This window comes from Cynoglossus semilaevis, chromosome Z, assembly GCF_000523025.1.
Source record: "Cynoglossus semilaevis isolate Cse_v1.0 chromosome Z, Cse_v1.0, whole genome shotgun sequence".
Taxonomy (NCBI): Eukaryota; Metazoa; Chordata; class Actinopteri; order Pleuronectiformes; family Cynoglossidae; genus Cynoglossus; species Cynoglossus semilaevis.
Window position 1 is genome coordinate 19,455,510 of NC_024328.1, and position 20,289 is coordinate 19,475,798.

General features: G+C 39.4%; 1 protein-coding gene across 4 annotated transcripts in view; it reads left to right on the top strand.

Annotated features, from left to right (window-relative positions):
- Positions 1-328: 328 nt before the first annotated feature.
- rtkna (rhotekin a) overlaps positions 329-20,289 on the top strand; it is a 74,435-nt gene continuing 54,474 nt past the window's right edge. For 2 of the 4 annotated variants that reach the window (XM_017043228.2, XM_017043229.2), the window contains exon 1: positions 478-588. In XM_017043228.2, coding sequence (XP_016898717.1) covers positions 478-588 — 111 coding nt within the window. Of the gene's footprint in view, positions 589-20,289 lie in introns of all 4 variants that reach the window. The other 2 variants (XM_025053110.1, XM_025053111.1) reach the window with 2 other exon arrangements.

Here is a 20,289-nt window from a genome sequence, read left to right on the forward strand (position 1 = left end):
TTGAGACAGGGACGTTATAGACCTCTGAAGAACCATGGCCTCTCACGGCCAGTAGAGGTCTCTGGAGCTGAAACTAAAGCTCCCAAACCTTACCGCGTGTAGTGTCATGGTGTCATTGTGGGGACGCGCAGAGCGAAGCGCGTGAAGAAAAGTGAAAAGTCAGCTGTGAGTGGAGACGCCGTAACTCTCTCTCTCTCTCTTTTTGTCTGTCTGTCTGTCTCTTACCGCTCTGTCTGTGTTTTTCTTCACTCACTGTTAAAGTACTCAGTCCAAGCCCTTACTTCAGAGGAAACGTCAGTGTTTAAATCTGGAGTTTGTTCGAATATCCTGGGACTGCTGCTGGGGTCGTTTGTTTTGTGCCACCTGGATCTGCGCTGGGCTGAGGTTACTTTTACTTCTGCATCTTTACGCACGCTGGGAAGTGAAGTTGTTGCTCCCCACACGTTCTCCTGTGAAGATCTTTAGAAAACAGAGACAATGTTTTGCCGGAATCAAACAGCCAGAGCCACTGTTGCTCGAGGCTCTGCCCTTGAAATGGAGATACGGCGTGGAAAGTTCAGAAACAGCGTTTTCCTCGACACATCACAGGTAGAGTCCGCAAGTTCTAACACACACAGACACACATCAAGCAAACACGTACACACCTTTCTCTCACACAAACACACACGGGCAGACAGTGTTTACATCTTTGATTTCTCTCTGTGTCTGTAAACCAATTTGACACACTGAGTATGCGCCCTGCTTTGCTTTGTGTGATATTTTAATTGAACTGCAATCTTCTTACGTCCAGGCGTTGCAGCCTTTCCTAAAACAATATCAAGCGGCTCCTACGGAGACCCACGAGCACGTATCTGATTGTTTATGTCAACTAAATGTTCCATGTGTTTCCTGAATGGTTTGGTGGGGGTTTCTGTCGTGACTCGCGCACCTGTATATGATATGATCCCTGTCAGGTGTTTTCCATGAATACTTTTTTATTTATAATCATCATGTATCATAGTTTTCTAACGGTTCTGCTTGACTAAAATTTTACCCTTTCAGTTGCGAACTGTACTTTGGTTCGAATTTTAGCCTGTTGGTTGCACTTGTCTGATTTTAACTGCATTATTTTTTGGCTGCTTCACGTGTATTTATAAGCTGTGGAAAACATAATTTTAAGACTTTCTAAGAAAGACCTTTTAGCTGAAAGTTAAGAAGTAGGTCAAAGCTGTAGCTGCAGCATCCCTCCTGTATAACTGTTTGTCATTGAATCACAGATGGCGGCTTCTCCTGTATGTTTTTTTTAATCTGCTTTGCAGAAATTCCTGCTTAACATCTGCTTTGTATTTACCAGTAGAGCGCACACACACACACACATACAGACAAAAGAAACGTCCAACGTCCATTAAACTATTTTCACGCATGTCCACTTTGATAAAGTATTTCCTCTGGCTCTTTTCTCTCTTTCTCGACTCTTTTCATCACCCAATCAAAGCACGTGGAAGTCGTGTCTGGTAGCAGGCTTGTTATTTTTGGTTTTTAGTTAACTGTACTTTTATTGATGTTGAGGAAAGAAAATAAAGTTATTGTCATTTCAGCTATTCACTAAGTTTGAACTGGTGCCTACAGATGTAAAATGGTCAAACTCAGAAGATCTGGATTAGTTTAACTGGATGTAGGTGTGAATGGTAGTGTGAATGATGTTTTTTTTTCTGTGTGAACTTGGAAGATGGAACAATGAATGATTGGAAAGTTCATGTAATGTAGTTGGAAATTCTTTCTAGACTTCACTGTATCCATATGTGTGTGTGTGCTTAGAAAAAGTACACATTTGTGTGTATGTGTGCATATTTTCAGAAATCTGCAATTAACTAGATGAAGACTGGCTAATAATAAAGAGGCCCCATGTGTTTACATTTTAGGAGCAGATTCATCTCAATAATGTCGTCAATCATAATTAATTTGATTGGCATAATCTTGATTCATGTCTCAACCCTTTTTAAAAGTTGTATCTTTTCAATTTGGTAAGCTATAAAACGAGGAGTTTTTCAAAAAAATAGTTGTTTTTTTTTTTAAATAGTTTTTAAAAAAGAGTTTTCAGTAGTGTGGGAAACAAACCCTGTTTCTATCTGTTAGTGATTTTTAATTGTTGATAATGAAATATTGAGACCACAACATTTAATAAATTATGATGCATTGACTGAAATAATTTTGTCTGTTCATCGTCAGGAGACTAGTAAGTGTGGACATAAACTGCAAAACAATGTTGGCAGACGGTGTGTTTCCTGAGCTTCACATACAATAAAGAAACAGATTGAGGCCTGAAACTGACCCTTGTAAACCTCCTTGAAAGAGAGGAGCTACAGTCGAAGAAAGTTTTCTATGGTGGACGGAGACACAGCGAACAATGAAAAATAACGTTAAACCATTTAAGGGATTTGGCTTCAAAACATGGCTACTGTTCAAGCTAAGATAAGAGAACTTCTGCTTTTGATGTGGCTAACTGTCAAATGCAGAAGTTGCATCTTAAAACGTCTGTCACTGAACTATGTTAACAGTTTACAAAACATATCCACCACTCAGAACTGTTACAATGGCAGTCCATGTGGTTAATTAAACCATTTCAAGCTTCCGTTCTTTATATATTGTCTGCTTGGTCAATGTTTAAAAATACTGACCTTTCAGTATTTGGAAATTGTTAGTATCCCCACGTTATCCAAGTTCTCTCTTCTGGAAGTTCAGATAAGTGATTTAATAAGTGAGAAAGAGGGTTCTTGTGTGAGGGAGAGCGAGAGAGAAAGAGAGACTCAATTGAAAGAGGATACCTTAGGAATGCTAATGGTGCAGTGTAACAAATGGAAATGGTGGAGCTATTGATTCTCTCTCCTTTCTTTTCTAAATAACTCTCTTTATCACTCTGTCCATGTGTATATCAATGCGCACACACATGCAGTGTGTCCCAAAACTGCAAACCCCAGAAGACCCAAATTCTACATCCTAGACATTGGGATTTCCCCACAGTGATGTTGATAATTCATGTAATTGGAAAACACTAGTGATCTTTACTGAGCTCCGTGCACACACCCTTACATTGATCTGTCTGAGCACAGCATGAGTCCATATCTGACACTGGAGGTGATGTGTGTCAGTAACATAACTCTTCCTGGAGGTGAAGTCGTGTTAATGTGGTCAGGTCTGCAGTGTATTTTTAAGCAGGACTAGATCATCTCCTGTGTTTCTGGGATTATTTTTACTAGTGTGGGGTTTCAAATGATTAGTCAGAACAAGCGATTTATTATTTTGATGTAAGAGATGAGCAGAGTCATGAGGTTGTTTTTGGTCCTCCTTAATATCACACTCACCATCTGTATCTTTTGTGTCTGGAAAGTCTTTTTGCTGGCCTTTTAAGGAATCTGTCCAATTTTCCTTGTATGTTTATGGTCAGTCATGGAAGCTGAAGGGCTGGTGGGTCATGCACATCTAGCGGTGGTTTTTAGTCTTGATCATTTAAAAATGCAATAGTTTTCACTTGATTGTATAAATATCTTTGACAATTTTGAATGATAAGGACAACTTGGAATAAACTTAAATGTCAATGTTTGTTCTGACATGGTCTGATTCACATCTGTTGTCTGTGGAAACACTAAAATTCCTATTTGTGAATAAATCAGTTAAGTTTCAAGACTTCACTAAAAAGAGTGAAATTTTGCATTAAACTCATCAGTTCCTCTTTTTTCTAAAGACCTCTGTATAGACTTCCTGTCCTTTAACAGCCATAGCAATTAATGTTTCCTACTGTAATCTGCTCTCGTTTGGTTCCCGTACAAGATTAATTTGTGCTTTTGCCTTTGTTGTTAATGCTAATGATCCCTCTTTCATAGACCCAGACTTTTCTTTGGTTCTGTGTGTCAGCACTCTCTCAGCGCCACCAGGGAACCAGTCCCTAGCATTTCAATGAGACAGGCCACCATGGTATGTAAAAGCACCTCTATTCGCAGCCTGCCAGAGGATATCACGTTAGTGTGTGTCTGTGCCAGCGTGTAAGCCTCTGAATGTGAAAGTGGAAGTTTTTTTTTTTTCTCAGTCTGCGATGTGTTCTCAGTAAATGAACAGAATGCTGAAATGATGAAAAAAGTAAAGACTTACCTTGGTTGTTGACCTAAACTTTAAACAGCTACTGCTGCCATTTGTCAGTGTTACCTACATGTTTGTGTCGGTAGGCAGTGGTCTGCTGATTAAATCTGGGTCTTTCTGCTTCAGTTAGAAAACTTGAACTTACCCATATGTTTTCAATAATGTGCTTGTTCTCACAGAAAAGGCATTTCAGCTTATTTGAACTGAAGTGGAGTTGAGCAAAAATCTGATTTCTGATTGATTCTAAGATTTAAATCCAACGTGCTGGTGTCTGTGTTCTATTTATTGGCCTGCAGGGGGTACTGAAAATACACTAGTAGGATTTTGAGTCAGTAATACAACTTAAAGGTTGCCAAGTGATAGTCAAAGGCGAAGCAGAAGTAATGACAGGAGGAGGGTCAGGATCAGCTGAAAGTGTATTGCTGAGAACACAATTGCAACCATTGCTATAGACTGAGGCCTTACAGTATTTGAATTGCAGATATTTGCTTGAACCACTGACCCTGGTGGGTGTGCGGCAACAACGCTGAGGGCAGTGGTGGCTTGGACTTGGGTCCGGAAGGTTGCAGGTTCGAATCCACCAGCTTCCAGGTTACCACTGAGGTGCTCTGAGCATGGCAGCATCCCCACACACTGCTCCTTGGTCTCTCAAAAAGCTGCCCACTGTTCACTTTGGTGATGGGGTAGAAGCAGAGGTCACATTTCATTGTGTGCAGTGATGTGTGTCACAATGACAAGGAGTTCACTTTCCTTTCCTTTCCTGTTATTGTTAATCATGCAACTACAGCAACATTATTTTGAGGACTATTTTGAACACGTGCCCAAATTGACTCTAAAAATACTCTAAAAAATAACTGACTCTAAAAATAAAACACTGAATCATTCTAAACATAGCAAAGCATTCAGTTTGACCCACATTAGAGTTAGACTGTACCTATTTTTGTGTTTCTACCTGACTGCACAAGTGCTACTGCTGAATTGTCCTGCTGTGAGCAGGGTCTCAGCCTAACAGGGTAATTTGTCTCAAGAAGTGGCAGCAGAATGAGAAAGCAGGTAAACAATTACAAGTTCATACAGGATTTGTCCTGAAATCCATTCTGCAGTCACTTCTGTCCATCCTCTGTCTGCTGCTCACAGTGGGAGCACAGAAGACATCTGCTTCCTTCATCCTCCTCTCTGATCCAGACAGACACCCTCTCTTCTTTGGCTCTGCCCTCACTGACTCTGCTGTTATAGCTCAAGCCACCCAGGCTGGAAGTGGGAGCCAGAGATAGTGGGTGTATTATTATTAGTGTGGAGGTGGAGATTGTGTCCTCTCTGTCAGAGCTCTGACAAGGAAATACTCAAGTATGTCCAAATCAATCTACGAGCCATGCAGGGTCAGAATGTGGCTAGACGTGTGCGTGCGTGCGTGTGTGTGTGCGCGCGCGGGCGTGCTTATGGGCGTATTGGTGATGACACACCCATCCATCCACCCACACACTTTTTGTCAGTGTGAGGGAACGCATGGCAACGTTTGGGAGTCGTCCATTTATGTTGAAGGAAAGCTTTAACAGCTTCAGACTGTGGTTTGGTTGGTTTTGGTGCTCTGCCCTTCTCCACCTTACACACACACAAACACACACACACACACACACACACATACACATACTCTCACCAGAAACCATCCATACTGAACGTGCCAGTGGCTTTGCTGTAGCTTTGAATACTGTGGGTGTTTCCTTTGCTCAGCATATCTTTTCCCACCCTGAAAAGAATGTGCTGGTCACACCGCTTGTGCGCAGTGACACCAGCACAGAGTTCTGATATGCAGCAAAGTTGATACTTTGATTCTTGGTCATCCTAACTGGGAATTTGTCCATCCTGCTTTCATTGCTCCCAAGCAAAAGACCAGCTCTTATATCTTCTCTCCAGATGCTTAGATGCAGGTTTTACAGTTCACAGGTGCAGCCCCTGCCCTCTTAGTGGCCCTTGTTTTTGCTGCTGCTACTTTTTTAATGTGGCCTGGCAGAGAAGTGTGATAAATTCTGCCTGTTTATGTAACATATGTTCGCCTCCACAGGCACACACACACATATAGAAAGGTTGTGAATGTTTCCAAAGCTAGATTTGCCATCAGAGAGGAAGCACCTGACAGAGCCCGCAGAGAAAGAGCTGCTTTTAATGAATGCCAAAATAACCCCCCAGCTCCCTCTCTAGGCAGCTCTGTGTACCAAGCAAATAATAGGCCATGACTATACTGCAGCACCAAACCAAACTTTGTTCTAGGAGGGCAAAAAATTGCCAAGAAAAGAAGCACCCACAAAGAAGCCCTTGTGGGTGTTAAGAGTTTATTTGCACTTTAGCAGAGTTCCCAAACAACTGCAATGGAAAAGTGGGCACTATAGCATTTATTGACAGCATTGGTGTGGGAATTATGTCTGCTAATGATACTGACATGCCAGTTCCTAGTAAAAGCTAAATGCCTTGATTTAAAATAAATAAATAATCTGTTTATAACCATCATCGTGAGAATGTTTCAGCAGGTGTCACTGACTGTTCTACTAATGTAGATATATTGTAATGTAATATACTTTCTAAGTGTAAGTATAATCCAAGGAAATATTGCTGCTTCTGGTTTTAGGTTTAGTCATACAGATTAAATTTCTAGTGCATTTCCAGAAACAACAGGAAATAAATCAATAAAGGGAAGTATATATTAACTATCCTGTCCTTTCCTTCAGGAAGTGATGTGATGTGGCCTTGATTGCTGTTCGTGATACATGTAACGATAACATTAGATTTCATGACTAACACATGACAGTAGAATTAGCATCTGAGTTTTGTATTTGATTAAATTGGCTGAGCTTAGGGTAACGAGCACTGAAGTGTATTTTTCCAATTTTTCAATTTTTCTCCGTGTGTGTGTGTGTGTGCACGCGCCTCAGCCTCAGGCCTTTCTGGCAGATTCTGGAGATGCCAGGGAAAAGAATTTGCCCCTTTAGAGACTTGTCTGCTCAAACAAAGCCCCACCACTGGAGCTTTCTGCCTCGAGGCTTTCTTGGTATGTTGAGGGATTTTTCATCAGGCAAATGTTTAACTTTGCTTTTTATTACGCAGCCTTTGTGTGTACATTATGCAGGAGCAGTGTTCCCCACACAGACTTTAAGTGCAAGTGCATATAAGTGAAAAAAAAAAGTTTAATCTCGTTTCTTGATGCTCAGAGGAAAGTTGAACCAATGTTTTTTTTTGTTTTGCAGGGTTTTTTTCAGAAATTTTAAACAAAGCTTGAAAGCTTATATTCAGATAAAGGGATAAATAAATATTCCTATTTCTTCCACTGAGGTTTGTAGTCATTGGTCGTTTAACAATAGAGCCCTTGTTTGTAGACCATACCACATGTACATAGTGGTAAAACTACAACAACTTCTATTTTAGGATTTGAGAAGCCTTTCTTCCCCTTCCTATCATGTAGCACACACAAACTGACAAGATCAGGCACAGAGATACACGACAGTGCCTTCATTTTCTGACCCCTCACTGGTTTCAACTTGGGTGTCACTCTTTTGCTACAGGTTTATCTTATCTCAGTCCTTCAAGCACAAGCAGCCATGCACAGAACATTCAGTGCATGACCCAGAGAAACTATCAAACTGCCATTCTGCTCAGATTTGATGTTTATTTGAAACTTTATTGGCTTTTGCAGTTACAGTAATTTATTTTTATTTTTTTACCTTTCTGCCTTACGTGCTGCTTTACAGACTTCTCATGCTATTTATGGACTTTTTTTATAAGGTGGTGGTGGTGTTTGTATCCTGACCTTGTGCTCAGTAGTGTATGCCTCTTTGTAGGAGCTGGTGTCAGGGTGTAGTATAACAGCTCAGGGCCCTGTTGCTAATGTCGCAACAGACTGAACCCCACCCAACCGCACGCTCCTAAATCTATACACTGCAGGCCTTCACTCTGAACATGGTGGTAACAAGGATTTAATAGGTTGATAAATCACTTATCTATAGACACACGCTCACACAGAATGTGTATGCTAAAAAATGTTAATTTTTTATAGCATGTTCTAAACAAACTCAGTTAATCACCACCTCTGTGCCAAACTTTATTTGCATTTATTCCTTATTTTGTGTGAATTTTTACTAGTTTGCTTTTAAGAAATTGAATAAATAAATGTAATAATACAAGCCTACACTGTGTTTTATAGAAGAAATTTGCATTTTGTGTAAATATTAAATAGTAGTCATTGGTCAAAGGCAGGGTACATTCTGAATGGTCCACACTCATAACCAGGCGGACGGAGATCAAACTGCTGATTTCTTTCTGTTGTAAGGCAAAGTCACTAACCACTCTTTCTCTCTGCCCCATTTTATAAACTCTGCAATGATCACCCAGAGTAGGTTTTAGGGTTGTCTCATTGTCATCTCGCTGCATGATATTGTGACATATATATATATATATATATATATATATATAAGATAGCAAAGCATAGGGGCCAAAGCTGAAGTTTCTATCACCTCTGGTTTTTACTGCGACAGAGTGATGTAATATATCATCAGTGTCGTGAATGAAAAGCTACAGTTCATCAACCTCCTGCACACACACACACCCATGCTCGCAAACACATATCAGACAGTGACTAAGCATCAGTGTCTCCTTGAGCAAGGTCCAGTGATTATTCTGAAACACAGACAGACTTTGTTCAGTCACAGTGTGGCGTCCCGATCCAGCCTGTCACTGAATCAGTTAACAGACAGACAGAGAGATAGATGGCAATGGTGTAATCGCTCCATTCTTTCCCAGGCTCCCAGATGGTAAACTTCCTCTATGCGTCATCTCACCTGTCTCATTCTGTTCCTACCTGTGGTGAATGAGGAGCGTTTAAACTTTTGAGTCACAGGAATTCTGAACCATGCAGGTGCCTTCTTGTCTGCTGGCCTTTCTGTTATTGAGGTGCACTTGAGTAAAATGCTGAGTAAGGTTGGACCGTATTAGTCTGGAGTTAGTGAGTTTTTAGTGTTATTAAAATGCTAATAAAGTACAACATTAAATAGTATATCAGGATTAAAATGACTTTCTGCGGAAGGAGTTTGAGCTGTCATAGAGCCTGAATATCTGATCACTCACCTATTAGGCTAAATATTTCCCATAGGTTTATATTTAATTAACATGAAATGATACATGTATAATAAGAAATGTTTATATATATATATATGAGCTATATATAACTATACTATATACATGCATAACAATTTTATTCCATTTAAAAGAAACACATTTAGGAAACGATACCAAAAAGTTCTAGGTCCTAGGTTCGAGCCCCAGAAGAACTACATACTTAATAGTGCCTCCTGTGGCAGCTTGTGTGGGTTGCAAGGGCTCGCAATGAATTTCCACATTTCTAAAGTAACACCCCAAAGGCTCAAAAAGTAACAATTGTATAATTTATTCCTTTATTGGACAGCTCTGTGGGCCAGATTTGACCCATGAGCCGCTGGTTGATGATTACTATATATATATATATGTGTATATATATATATAAGTCTGAATATATATATATACAAAAATCCTGAATATATACAGTATATACAGAAAGTCTGAATATATACTGTATATATACAAAAAGTCTGAATATATATACAAAAAACCCGAATATGTATACAAAAATCCTGAATATATATACAAAAATATGAAGCGTATTTGACCACAAGTATTTACAACGAATTATAACCTTTTTATCATCCTTATATTAACATTACGCTACTCTGACTCTAATCCCTCACACAAACAGTGATCTTAGATCGTTAACCATTTTATGACTGTAATCTGTTCTTATTCTCTTAAACGTATTTATTACATGTTCTATTACACAGCAAAGATTTATGTTTACGTTATTAGAAGGTATTTTATTTGAAAGCTGTCATACGCAGTGTAGTGTGTTCTCTTTAAACTATTAATTTGTATTTGATTGTTCATGCTTACTTCCGCGAGTGAAGCGTGGTCCGTAAAACAAGTAGGGGAGACCGGGTATGGTTGTAACATGGGAAGAGTTGTAACACCACCAATTCTACCAATTAGGGATAAGATAGGAGTTACAGTTAGGCCCAAAAGTAATTGGACAGTTGACTCTGAAGGCTGCAAGGCTGCATGCACTCATTCCTCGTTAACCTGTCATCGACTAAGCAGTTAAAAGGTCTGGAGTTGATTCCAGGTGTGTTGTTTGCATTTTGAAGCTGTCCATATGAACGCAAAACATGCGCTCAAAGGAGCTCTCGATGGAGGTGAAACAGACCACCCTGAGGCTGAAACAAAAGAAGAAATCCATCCGAGAGATATCAGAAATGTTAGGAGTGGCCAAATCAACAGTTTGGTACATTCTGCGAAAAAAGGAGATCACTGGTGAGCTTGGAAACTCAAAAAGGCCTGGACGTCGGAAGACATCAGTGGTGGATGATCGGAGAATACTTTCCATGGTGAAGAAAAACCCCTTCACAACATCCACTGAAGTGAAGAACACTCTCCAGGAAGTAGGTGCATCAGTCTCTAAGTCTACCATAAAGAGAAGACTTAATGAAAATAAATACAAAGGATTCACCACAAGATGCAAACCACTGATCAGCCTCAAAAATAGGAGGGCCAGAATTGACTTTGCCAAAACACACTTGAAGAAGCCCGCCCAGTTCTGGAACAGCATTCTTTGGACAGATGAGACCAAGATCAACCTTTATCAGAGTGACGGCAAGAAGAAAGTTTGGAGAAAAATTGGAACAGCTCATGATCCAAAGCACACCACATCGTCTGTAAAACACGGTGGAGGCAGTGTGATGGCATGGGCATCCATGGCTTCCAATGGCACTGGGTCAATTGTGTTCATTGATGATGTGACCAAAGACCCAGACTTCAGGCAGTCATTGCCTGCAAAGGATTTTCAACAAAATATTGAAAATGAACATTTTACTTTTTACATTTTATTATTTGTCCAATTACTTTTGAGCCCCTGAAATGAGGAGAGTTTGTATATAAACTGCTACAATTCTTACATGTTTAATCATATATTTTTGTTCAACCCCTTGAATTAAACCTTAAAGTCTGCACTTCAATTCTGTTGTAGTTGTTTCATTTCAAACCCAATGTGGTGGCATGCAGAGCCCAAATCATGAAGATTGTGTCACTGTCCAAATACTTTTGGGCCTAACTGTATGTGATAATTTCAGTGTTTAGCCACTTCCTCCCCAATCCCACATGGTGGTTGTCAAGGTTCGAAACAGGCGCATGCAGATTCTATAGAGAAAATACTGATTTTGATGTAAGAAAGTAAATTTTTTTGACTAGACCAGATCCCCGTACATTTCAAACCTGGCAACACCCTAGGACAAAAACTGGTTCATCCCAATGACAAGACTCCAAGGAACAAGCTGGACAATGTTGACTATATTTTGGTTAGTATTTACACTATTGTACATAAAACCATATGACTTTGCATTAGATTAAATTGTAGTTTCTCAGGCATAATGTGATGCATTTCTCCCCTGCTGCTAATTTCAAACTACTATGCTAATACAGTTAGCTAAACAATGGCTGACAGGGGTGGGGTGGGTTGTAACACATCTTCAAAAAGTGTTAAAACCATCCCCTTACATACAACTAAGAACAGTTTATTAATTTTAATAAATTTTACAGAATGCCTAGGCAGTGGACAAGAAAGACTGACCGAGGTCTGCTTGCAAATGTTTTTAAAAAAAAAAAGAATCTGATGAGGCCACAAAGAAGCAAGTCAGTCAGATCAGTTGCGAAGGCACATGAAATCTGCCATGTAACACTGAGCAGAAGCTGAGAGACCAGGGGTCCATTGATCTTCCCAGTATAGGTTACTGAAGCAGCAACAAAGTTTTCTCTGAGGTGCAGAAGAAAGTGTTGGCTGAGGCAGCAGACCTGTATTATGGACTGACTCCACGTGAGGTAAACATGTGACAGGTTAGTCACTGGAGACCAGAGAAGAATTGAATACTAGCCAGGTAGGTTCCAGACAAATGGGAAAAAAATGTGTCTATGTATTCAGGTTATCTATTCCACTTTCTTTTAGGTTAGAAATTTTTCATATCAACTGGCAGTAACATACATATAACATCAAACACCCACAAACATCGGATGAGAAGCAGATGGCAGGGACTGACTTGTTCACATTTTCTATAAAGCGGACCCCCAGCCTCTTTTTACAGCATGTCGCATGGTGTGACCTCTGTTTTTGCTTCTTTTGTCTAACTGTTACAACTTACCCCAGCATGTGTTACAACCTACCCCACTACTCGGGTAGGTTGTAACAAAGGAACTCCATGTATTTGACATCAACTTACGAGGATTGTGATATTCTTGTTTGAATCGATGCCATTTGTAGTAAACAAATGTGGGTACTTTGTATAAAAGTTTGAGAACTCTAGCTCAAAAATTCAGTGAGTTACAGGTCCTGAAGCAAAAACTGTTACAACCATACCCGGTCTCCCCTATAAGAGGTAACGAAGAGTGAATAAAGAAAGACGATCATATAGAAGCTGCCTTTGTCGCTTTGACAAAAAATGCGGCTTTTCTATGGTTTTTCCTTCAGGACGCCCCCCTGGTAGAACGCCAGGGGGGCGTTCTAGCAGGAAGTGCAAAAACAGTTCAAAATCTTTTCGTGTTCCTGTGTATCCGGTAAATATGTCATCAACCTGGATATCGGCGGCTTATAGTCCGGTGCGGCTTATGTGTAAATTCTTTTTTTTTTTTTTTGTGCGGCTTATATTCAGGTGCGCTCTATAGTCTGGAAAATATGGTAGTTGACTGTTGACTTTGTGGAACTTTCTCCCATCTCCCCACTGCATCTCTGGAGCTCAGCCACAGTGATCTTTGGGTTCTTCTTTACCTCTCTCACCAAGGCTCCTCTCCCTCAATTGCTCAGTTTGGCTGGACGGCCAGGTCTAGGAAGAGTTCTGGTCGTCCCAAACGTCTTCCATTTAAGGATTATGGAGGCCACTGTGCTCTTAGGAACTTTGAGTGCTGCAGAAATTCTTTTGTAACCTTGGCCAGATCTGTGCCTTGCCACAATTCTGTCTCTGAGCTCTTCAGGCAGTTCCATTGACCTCGTGATTCTCATTTGCTCTGACATGCACTGTGAGCTGTAAGGTCTTATATAGGCAGGTGTGCCTTTCCTAATCAAGTCCAATCAGTTTAATTAAACGCAGCTGGACTCCAATGAAGGAGTAGAACCATCTCAAGGAGGATCAGAAGAAATGGACAGAATGTGAGTTAAATATGAGTGTCACAGCAAAGGGTCTGAATACCTTTTCTTTTTTAATAAAATTGCAATCCTTTCTACATTTCTGTTTTTTTCTGTCAAGATGGGGTGCTGAGTGTACATTAATGAGAAATAAAATGAACTGTATATACAATCCTCAGCTTTGTGTTGGTCAAATACAGTTGTGTGTTTTCAGAACCATGAACGTGATCCTCTGAAGATGTGTGGCAGTTTACATCAGAACAGAACTTTGAGTTCTAGTACTAACATGCACGGAGACAGACACACACTGTAAAAACAACAGAACCTTTCTGGTGGTGGTAATGAAACATGTTTGACTTTACAAAACTGCAGGTAAATCCATTAGCTGGCCTCTGTGCGCTCTGTCCAATTTCTCCGTACCCATCCAGCTCCACTCCTCCCTCTGTCCCCAGGAGATCCATGTAATGTGGGCCACAGCAGCTCCTGGAGGCTCCTGTGGCCTGATATCAAAGAATAATCAGTCTTTTTTTGGTCACATACACTGTGGTCCTCACCTAATTTTCTGATCCAGATCACACAAAGACCCTCTGGCATTTCTAAACACTCATAAATTACTGTTTGTTCTCCAGCATAAAGCTTCATGTCCTGGTGTTTTTCTCAGCATACAAACCCAAAGGAGACATTAACCTGAACAGCAGTGAGTCACTGTAAAACACAACCTGACAGCTTGATGCTTTCTCCAAAAGAATGTCAGCCACCCCACTGAGGTCTTCTGTGTTAAACATTGACTAGAGAGAGAGCCATGCACATATTTCACTGTGGGGTTTCACTTACAGCCACTTGTTGTGAGATTGACACCCACCACGCCCCCCCCTCCCAACACCTTCCACCATATTTGAGTTATCACTGAGGGAGGAGGAACATGAGGCTTTTGTTGCTAAATGGCATCCTCTGTCAGACAGTGATGGAACTATAAAAGGGGGGAAGAGAGATGGAGTAAAATATTTTATTTTTTAAGCCAGTGGAACAGGTCAAAAGTAGAAAATGGAAGATTTGGGGATATTAGTAATGATTCATTACAGTAAGTTAAACTTCTGTGGGTACTTTTAGGACTACAACTAACTGTTTTTTTTTATTTCCCACTGTAAAAAACACCCACAGTTACAATACTTAATGGTTTTATTTACTTATCCAGGGACATTTTAATTTAGCTTTTTTTTTTAAAGTCCTAATTATGGATGTTTTTTTTTTTCACAAACCAATTTATTTGTGTATTTGCTGATGCCAAGTACTCTATCCTATACTTCTTGATGTTGGGTTTCAATGAATAGAAAATAAACTGAAGGCAGTGGTGTGTAGTTGGCACACTCTGGGAAGTTAGTTGATGTGCAGGAAGGACACAAAGCAGGAAACAGACAGTTTTATTTTCTTTTCATTAACTCGACTGTCCTGAGTGACTGTTTTTTATGCCCTTCTATTTCTGTTTTTGTATTTTTAAATGTTTTACTGCCTGTTTGCACTGCGGGTTTAAGAGTACTGACATTGAATTTATACCATATTTCTGGCATGTAAGGCATATATGAAAATAAAGTTGACACAACTTGACTTTAAGACAAAATTATATAACATCTAACTAATAATTAATTAAAAATACTTGTGTTAAACAACAATGTCTTAACTGTCATCACATTACACACAAACTAAATATTTAATACATAAATAAATAAAATAAACCTTCTGTATAGTTAACTCAGGTTACACCAATAGTTTATTGTAATTTAATCTGCACATATTTGAGTAGTGTTAAAATCTTGAATGAAGTACCAGTACCTGATACCACTGATTACCAGTGTGCAGAGGTGGGTGGAGTAGCCAAAAATTGTACTTAAGTAAAAGTACTGTTACTTCAGAATAATATTACTCTAGTGGAAGTAAAAAGTAGTCATTCAAATAATTACTTGAGTAAGAGTAAAAAAGTACATGGTGAAAAAACTACTCAAGTACTGAGTAATTGTTGAGTAACATTTATATTTTAGATTTATTTTTTAACGTGCATTCAATCAGATAAACAAAATTACAGAGGAGAGTTTATCCCATCAACAAAATAATAAATCCATCCATCCATTTTCATCGGCTTATCCGTTACCGGGTCGCGGGCGCAGCAGTCTCCACCCAAATCACACTGCACCATACCAACCCTGAACCTTCCTGCAGGTGGTGAGTCCACTGGAAGGTACCAACCGCCCTAACCAGGATTTGAACTTGTCCAGGAGGTGAATCCTGGGGTCCCACACCAATGACAGAGACATGGCCTATGGGCCAAAGCACCAAAATAATAAAACAAAACAAATTAATTAAATACCTTAAAATAAAATAATCTTTAGGTAAGTTAAATTACTTCAATAAAAAATATAAATCAATGAAATAAAAAGAATACATAAAGAATTAAATATTTACGAAATAACTTAAATTACAGCACAAGTAACAAAAACTTCCATACCTCTGGACCTGTGGATAAAAACGCGTCTTTGAGGCTACAAGCAGATCGAGCTCAGCACGGAGTACTCATGTAACATAACAGGACAAACATTCGCCTATCCACAGCAAAAAGGGGAAAAAAGGATTTGTAGGTCAAACTTACCGCAACATGTTTCATCAGGTTGGACAATGGGCTTTTGAAAGCTGAAATACCCGTCTGTTTGGGCCAACACAGAAGACACCGCATGATGAAACTGCTGTTTGGCACTGTTTGTAACGTGAACATACATTAAATATGAGGCCAGGGGTGTTCCTCCTTGTCTTTGACCGCACTGACATAACCCTGACCATGGATTCTGCCATTTTCTGCTGTGGTGGACATTGACCGCTAAACTAATCCGTCCCGCCGCCGAGATCGAGTATGATCATGTGACGAGACTGCGCAGCAAGGGCTACATTTTATTGGTTACAGTCGCGCGGTAGAGCCTTGGGCAGGATCTATAGAGAATAGAGAATATAGCTAAAGCTTTATCCAGTATCTCTGTAATGTTGTAACAAGCTCAGTATGTAGCAGAGTAAAAGTACTGTTTTTTCTTCATAAATCTACTCCAGCAAAAAGTATAGTGATTTTAAACTACTCATACAAGTATTTTATTTTGAAAAACCTACTCATGTAAATGTAACGAAGTGTAATTAGTTACTACCCACCTCTGCCAGTGTGTAACTCTTTCTGACATAAGGAAAAATAATATTAAAATAATATTGTTAACATTATGACATCACCAGACCCCAGCTCACATGGTTTGAGCTCTTCCTCAGTGTCTGGTACTTTGACACTCAAATGCTGGAACTAGACTCAGAATGAACTTTTCTTATGTAACCTGGTCAAAAACCCAAAGCCTTGGGGAAACAACTGAGACTTGAACTGAACTTTTCTTCAGTGACTTCAACTTGGACTTCGAAACCAGGAACCTGGACTGAACCTTCTCTTCTATCACATGGACTCTAAGCCATGGGGACTCTACTGTAGTTGGACTCGACAAACTTAGTCTGGGCTTTTTTTAAATTCCGGGGACCAGAGTTGAGCGCCATCTTCTGTAACGCAGTTTATATGAATGACATGTGGGCAGTATAAATAATTTTAGAAAAAGCAGTGTGTAATGTTTTTATGTTTTATGTTTATTTTTTGTGTTTCTCTGTTACCCCGTGGCCTCAGTCCACCACAGAAATGGAGACATGTATAAACCAATTCCCTGTCAGGTTACTACACTGACAGCCTTTGTCCTTAGCTGCTTTACAAACTGTCACGTGACCTGTTTATTGTGAAATAGTTGATGTCGAAATCCCTCATGTTTTATACAAAGCATTGCACTGTAAAAGAAATCAATACTGGATGTGTGTGTGTGTGTGTGTGTACCTGTACCTGGTGTGTAGTACAGGTACATGCTTGTTCCTGCACTATGGGTTTGATTGCAATGTGATGAGTTCAAGTGAAGTCACCCACATGCCCAGGGAACAGTGTGTAATAAGGTCACTGTGTGTAGGAGTGTGTGTGATGGAAGTGGCTGTTGTGCTGCTCCTCCAGACTCATCACTTACTGCAGAATTGGGTCCAAAATTCAAAGGCGTATCCTTGATAAGGAGACACTTTTCACAGTGATCACAGGATATTATCATGAAGAGGAAAAGGTCATGGGGCAGAGCCGCCAATGATGCTGCTCTCTGTTTTGATGATGCCAAACAGGTGTCTGGTTTTATGAGAGCAGATGGGTCTATTATGCATGTCTGCCATCACTGCGTGCTGTGCCGCATCGCGTACTCGTCCCTGCCAGCACGCCTCTGTTTTAATGTGTTTGTTTACTGGGCCCAGCGGCAGACGGCGAGGTGTCAGATCCTGTTGTATCCTTGCGTTTTTCTTTTTTTTCTCCTGCTGTCTCAGCAATTATTTTTACTGTGTCACTGGTCTTCCATTATCCCATAAAAAGGGAAGAAGATCAGCCTGTCTTGATGTTTCCTCAGGAGGATTTGGACACTTAATCAGCCGCAGTCGTTTACTCTTCACTGCTGACCTGCTCACTTTCTGTCCTGAAGATTTGAATCACAAAACTCATTTTCTATTAAACAGAGATATATGAAATGTCTCATAATATTAAACTGGTTCTGGTTGATCTTTTCCTCCACGTTGCTCCCGGGGAAATGCCATATTACCATGATAAATGAATGATTTCCCAATAAAAACCACATGATCAATAATTCATTTAAGCCGGATGGAGGATGAAGAAGAGTTAAAGCCATTTGTCCACCTTTAAATGAGGTCAGAATTCTACAACATGAATAAAGCAATAATTGTGCACAATTTGAAAGGTTTTAAAATAAAATCACCCTATTAAATAAAGGTTTTACCTCGCACATGTGGTTTTTAATGGAATATGATGAGCAGAGTTTAGAGCTGTGATAGTAACCCTCAACTATTGTATGGTTGAGAATGCAAATCGTATAAAGCATTCTGCTGCCTTAAAGGTACGATGTTAACATAAAAGTGTGTTTATTGACAAAAAGTTCATGTAATACATTAGCACATGCTGGTAGGGGTAAATACATGTTTAATTATGAATATCATTGCTGGGAAATTGTGAAGTTTATTTTTTATTTTGTTTTTTTTAAGACTTCAATTGAACCGTCATGGTATTTAAGTGTAAAATGATGTTTCATTAAACCCTGCCTTAAAAACAAATTTTTAATCAAGACAGTAGGAGAAAATACCACATAGATTATTACTGCATTTTAAAGCTATAGCTTATAAAGATAATGTTTTGATAACCAGCAACCTCTGCTGGAACAAGGCACGCTTGAGTTGAAGTACATGTATAAAAACCACAAATGGAAGATAATTTAAATGTTGGGACTTATTGGGGATATAACCATACTCAGGGAACACTGGTACTGCAAAAAAAAGTGCATTGTATGAGTATATATTACCTTGTTATATATTTTTGGATAGTCTGATCATTTTATAAGTACCTGGAGTCTTTTATACTTAAATAATTTAATAAAATAATCAAGAAAAGTCTATGAACCTTATGTACAGTACTAGATTGACCAAAGTCATTAGACACACTCCATCCTTGCTGCTCTCTGGTGAAACACTTCACCTTTTATGATGTTATGGCTGTCAGTTTGAAACATGACCTGCCACATGTCTCAGAGACAGATAGATAGATAGATTTGTGGTCTCTGTTTTAGATTTCATCCAAATGCATATTCAGGTTGTACAGTGTCTACTTGTTTGGACTCGAAAAATGTATTACAGTTTGGAAGGGATTCCATGGCAAAAATTTAAATGACTTTAATTGAAAAATGCATGTTTTTATTATCACTGTCTGAATCTCCTTACCTCAGTCTGCAAGCTTCCTGTATCGTTTAAAAAACAAACATTGCACCATCACCAAAATGTTGTTTTGTTTTTTTTTTGCAATTCCACTGCTTAAACGCACACAATGTGTGTTTAATCAATGTAAGGCAACTGCTGTGCAAGTGTCTTGCTGTCTGTTGGCAGGGTTGCTGCTGCTCTGCAGAGGGCGCCATTGCTCTATTCAGAATAAAGCGAAGTACTTGTCTCTTACTTTATTTTGCAGTAATACTAATCACGATACATTCTAATTAAAGTTCATAAGGATATGTCCGTTTTTTATTTAACCTGTTTTTGTGTGATTTAAAATATTGAGTGAATAAGTTCTGCCTACACAGTTCTGAATTTGTACAAATCCACTCAGCACAGCTTCTCGCTCCTGAGGATAGAGATCAGTGGAGATAAACTGTGGACTGTGTTGGTTTCTCTTCCACTGAACAGCCAGTTTCCTCAGACTGATGAGACGCTCTAGTCTCATGTGCCTCGCTGAGGTGTTGGTTCAGAAAGTCAGTGATGACTTGGCAGTTTGCTAATAAAACAAGCAAAGTTTTGTGACTTAAAAGTGAATAGTACTCATAAACCATATAATTAAGTATTATTAATCCCCTTAGTAATATAAAATTTGTCCCACAGTATACATACAGGGAGTGCAGAATTATTAGGCAAGTTGTATTTTTGAGGATTAATTTTATTATTGAACAACAACCATGTTCTTAATGAACCCAAAAGACTCATTAATATCAAAGCTGAATATTTTTGGGAGTTGTAGTGGGGCTTTTTTAGTTTTAGCTATTTTAGGAGGATATCTGTGTGTGCAGGTGACTATTACTGTGCATAATTATTAGGCAACTTAACAAAAAACAAATATATACCCATTTCAATTATTTATTTTCACCACGGAAACCAATATAACAGCATTTCTGACATTTCAAAAACAAATCAGTGACCAATATAGCCACCTTTCTTTGCAAGGACACTCAAAAGCCTGCCATCCATGGATTCTGTCAGTGTTTTGATCTGTTCACGATCAACATTGCGTGCAGCAGCAACCA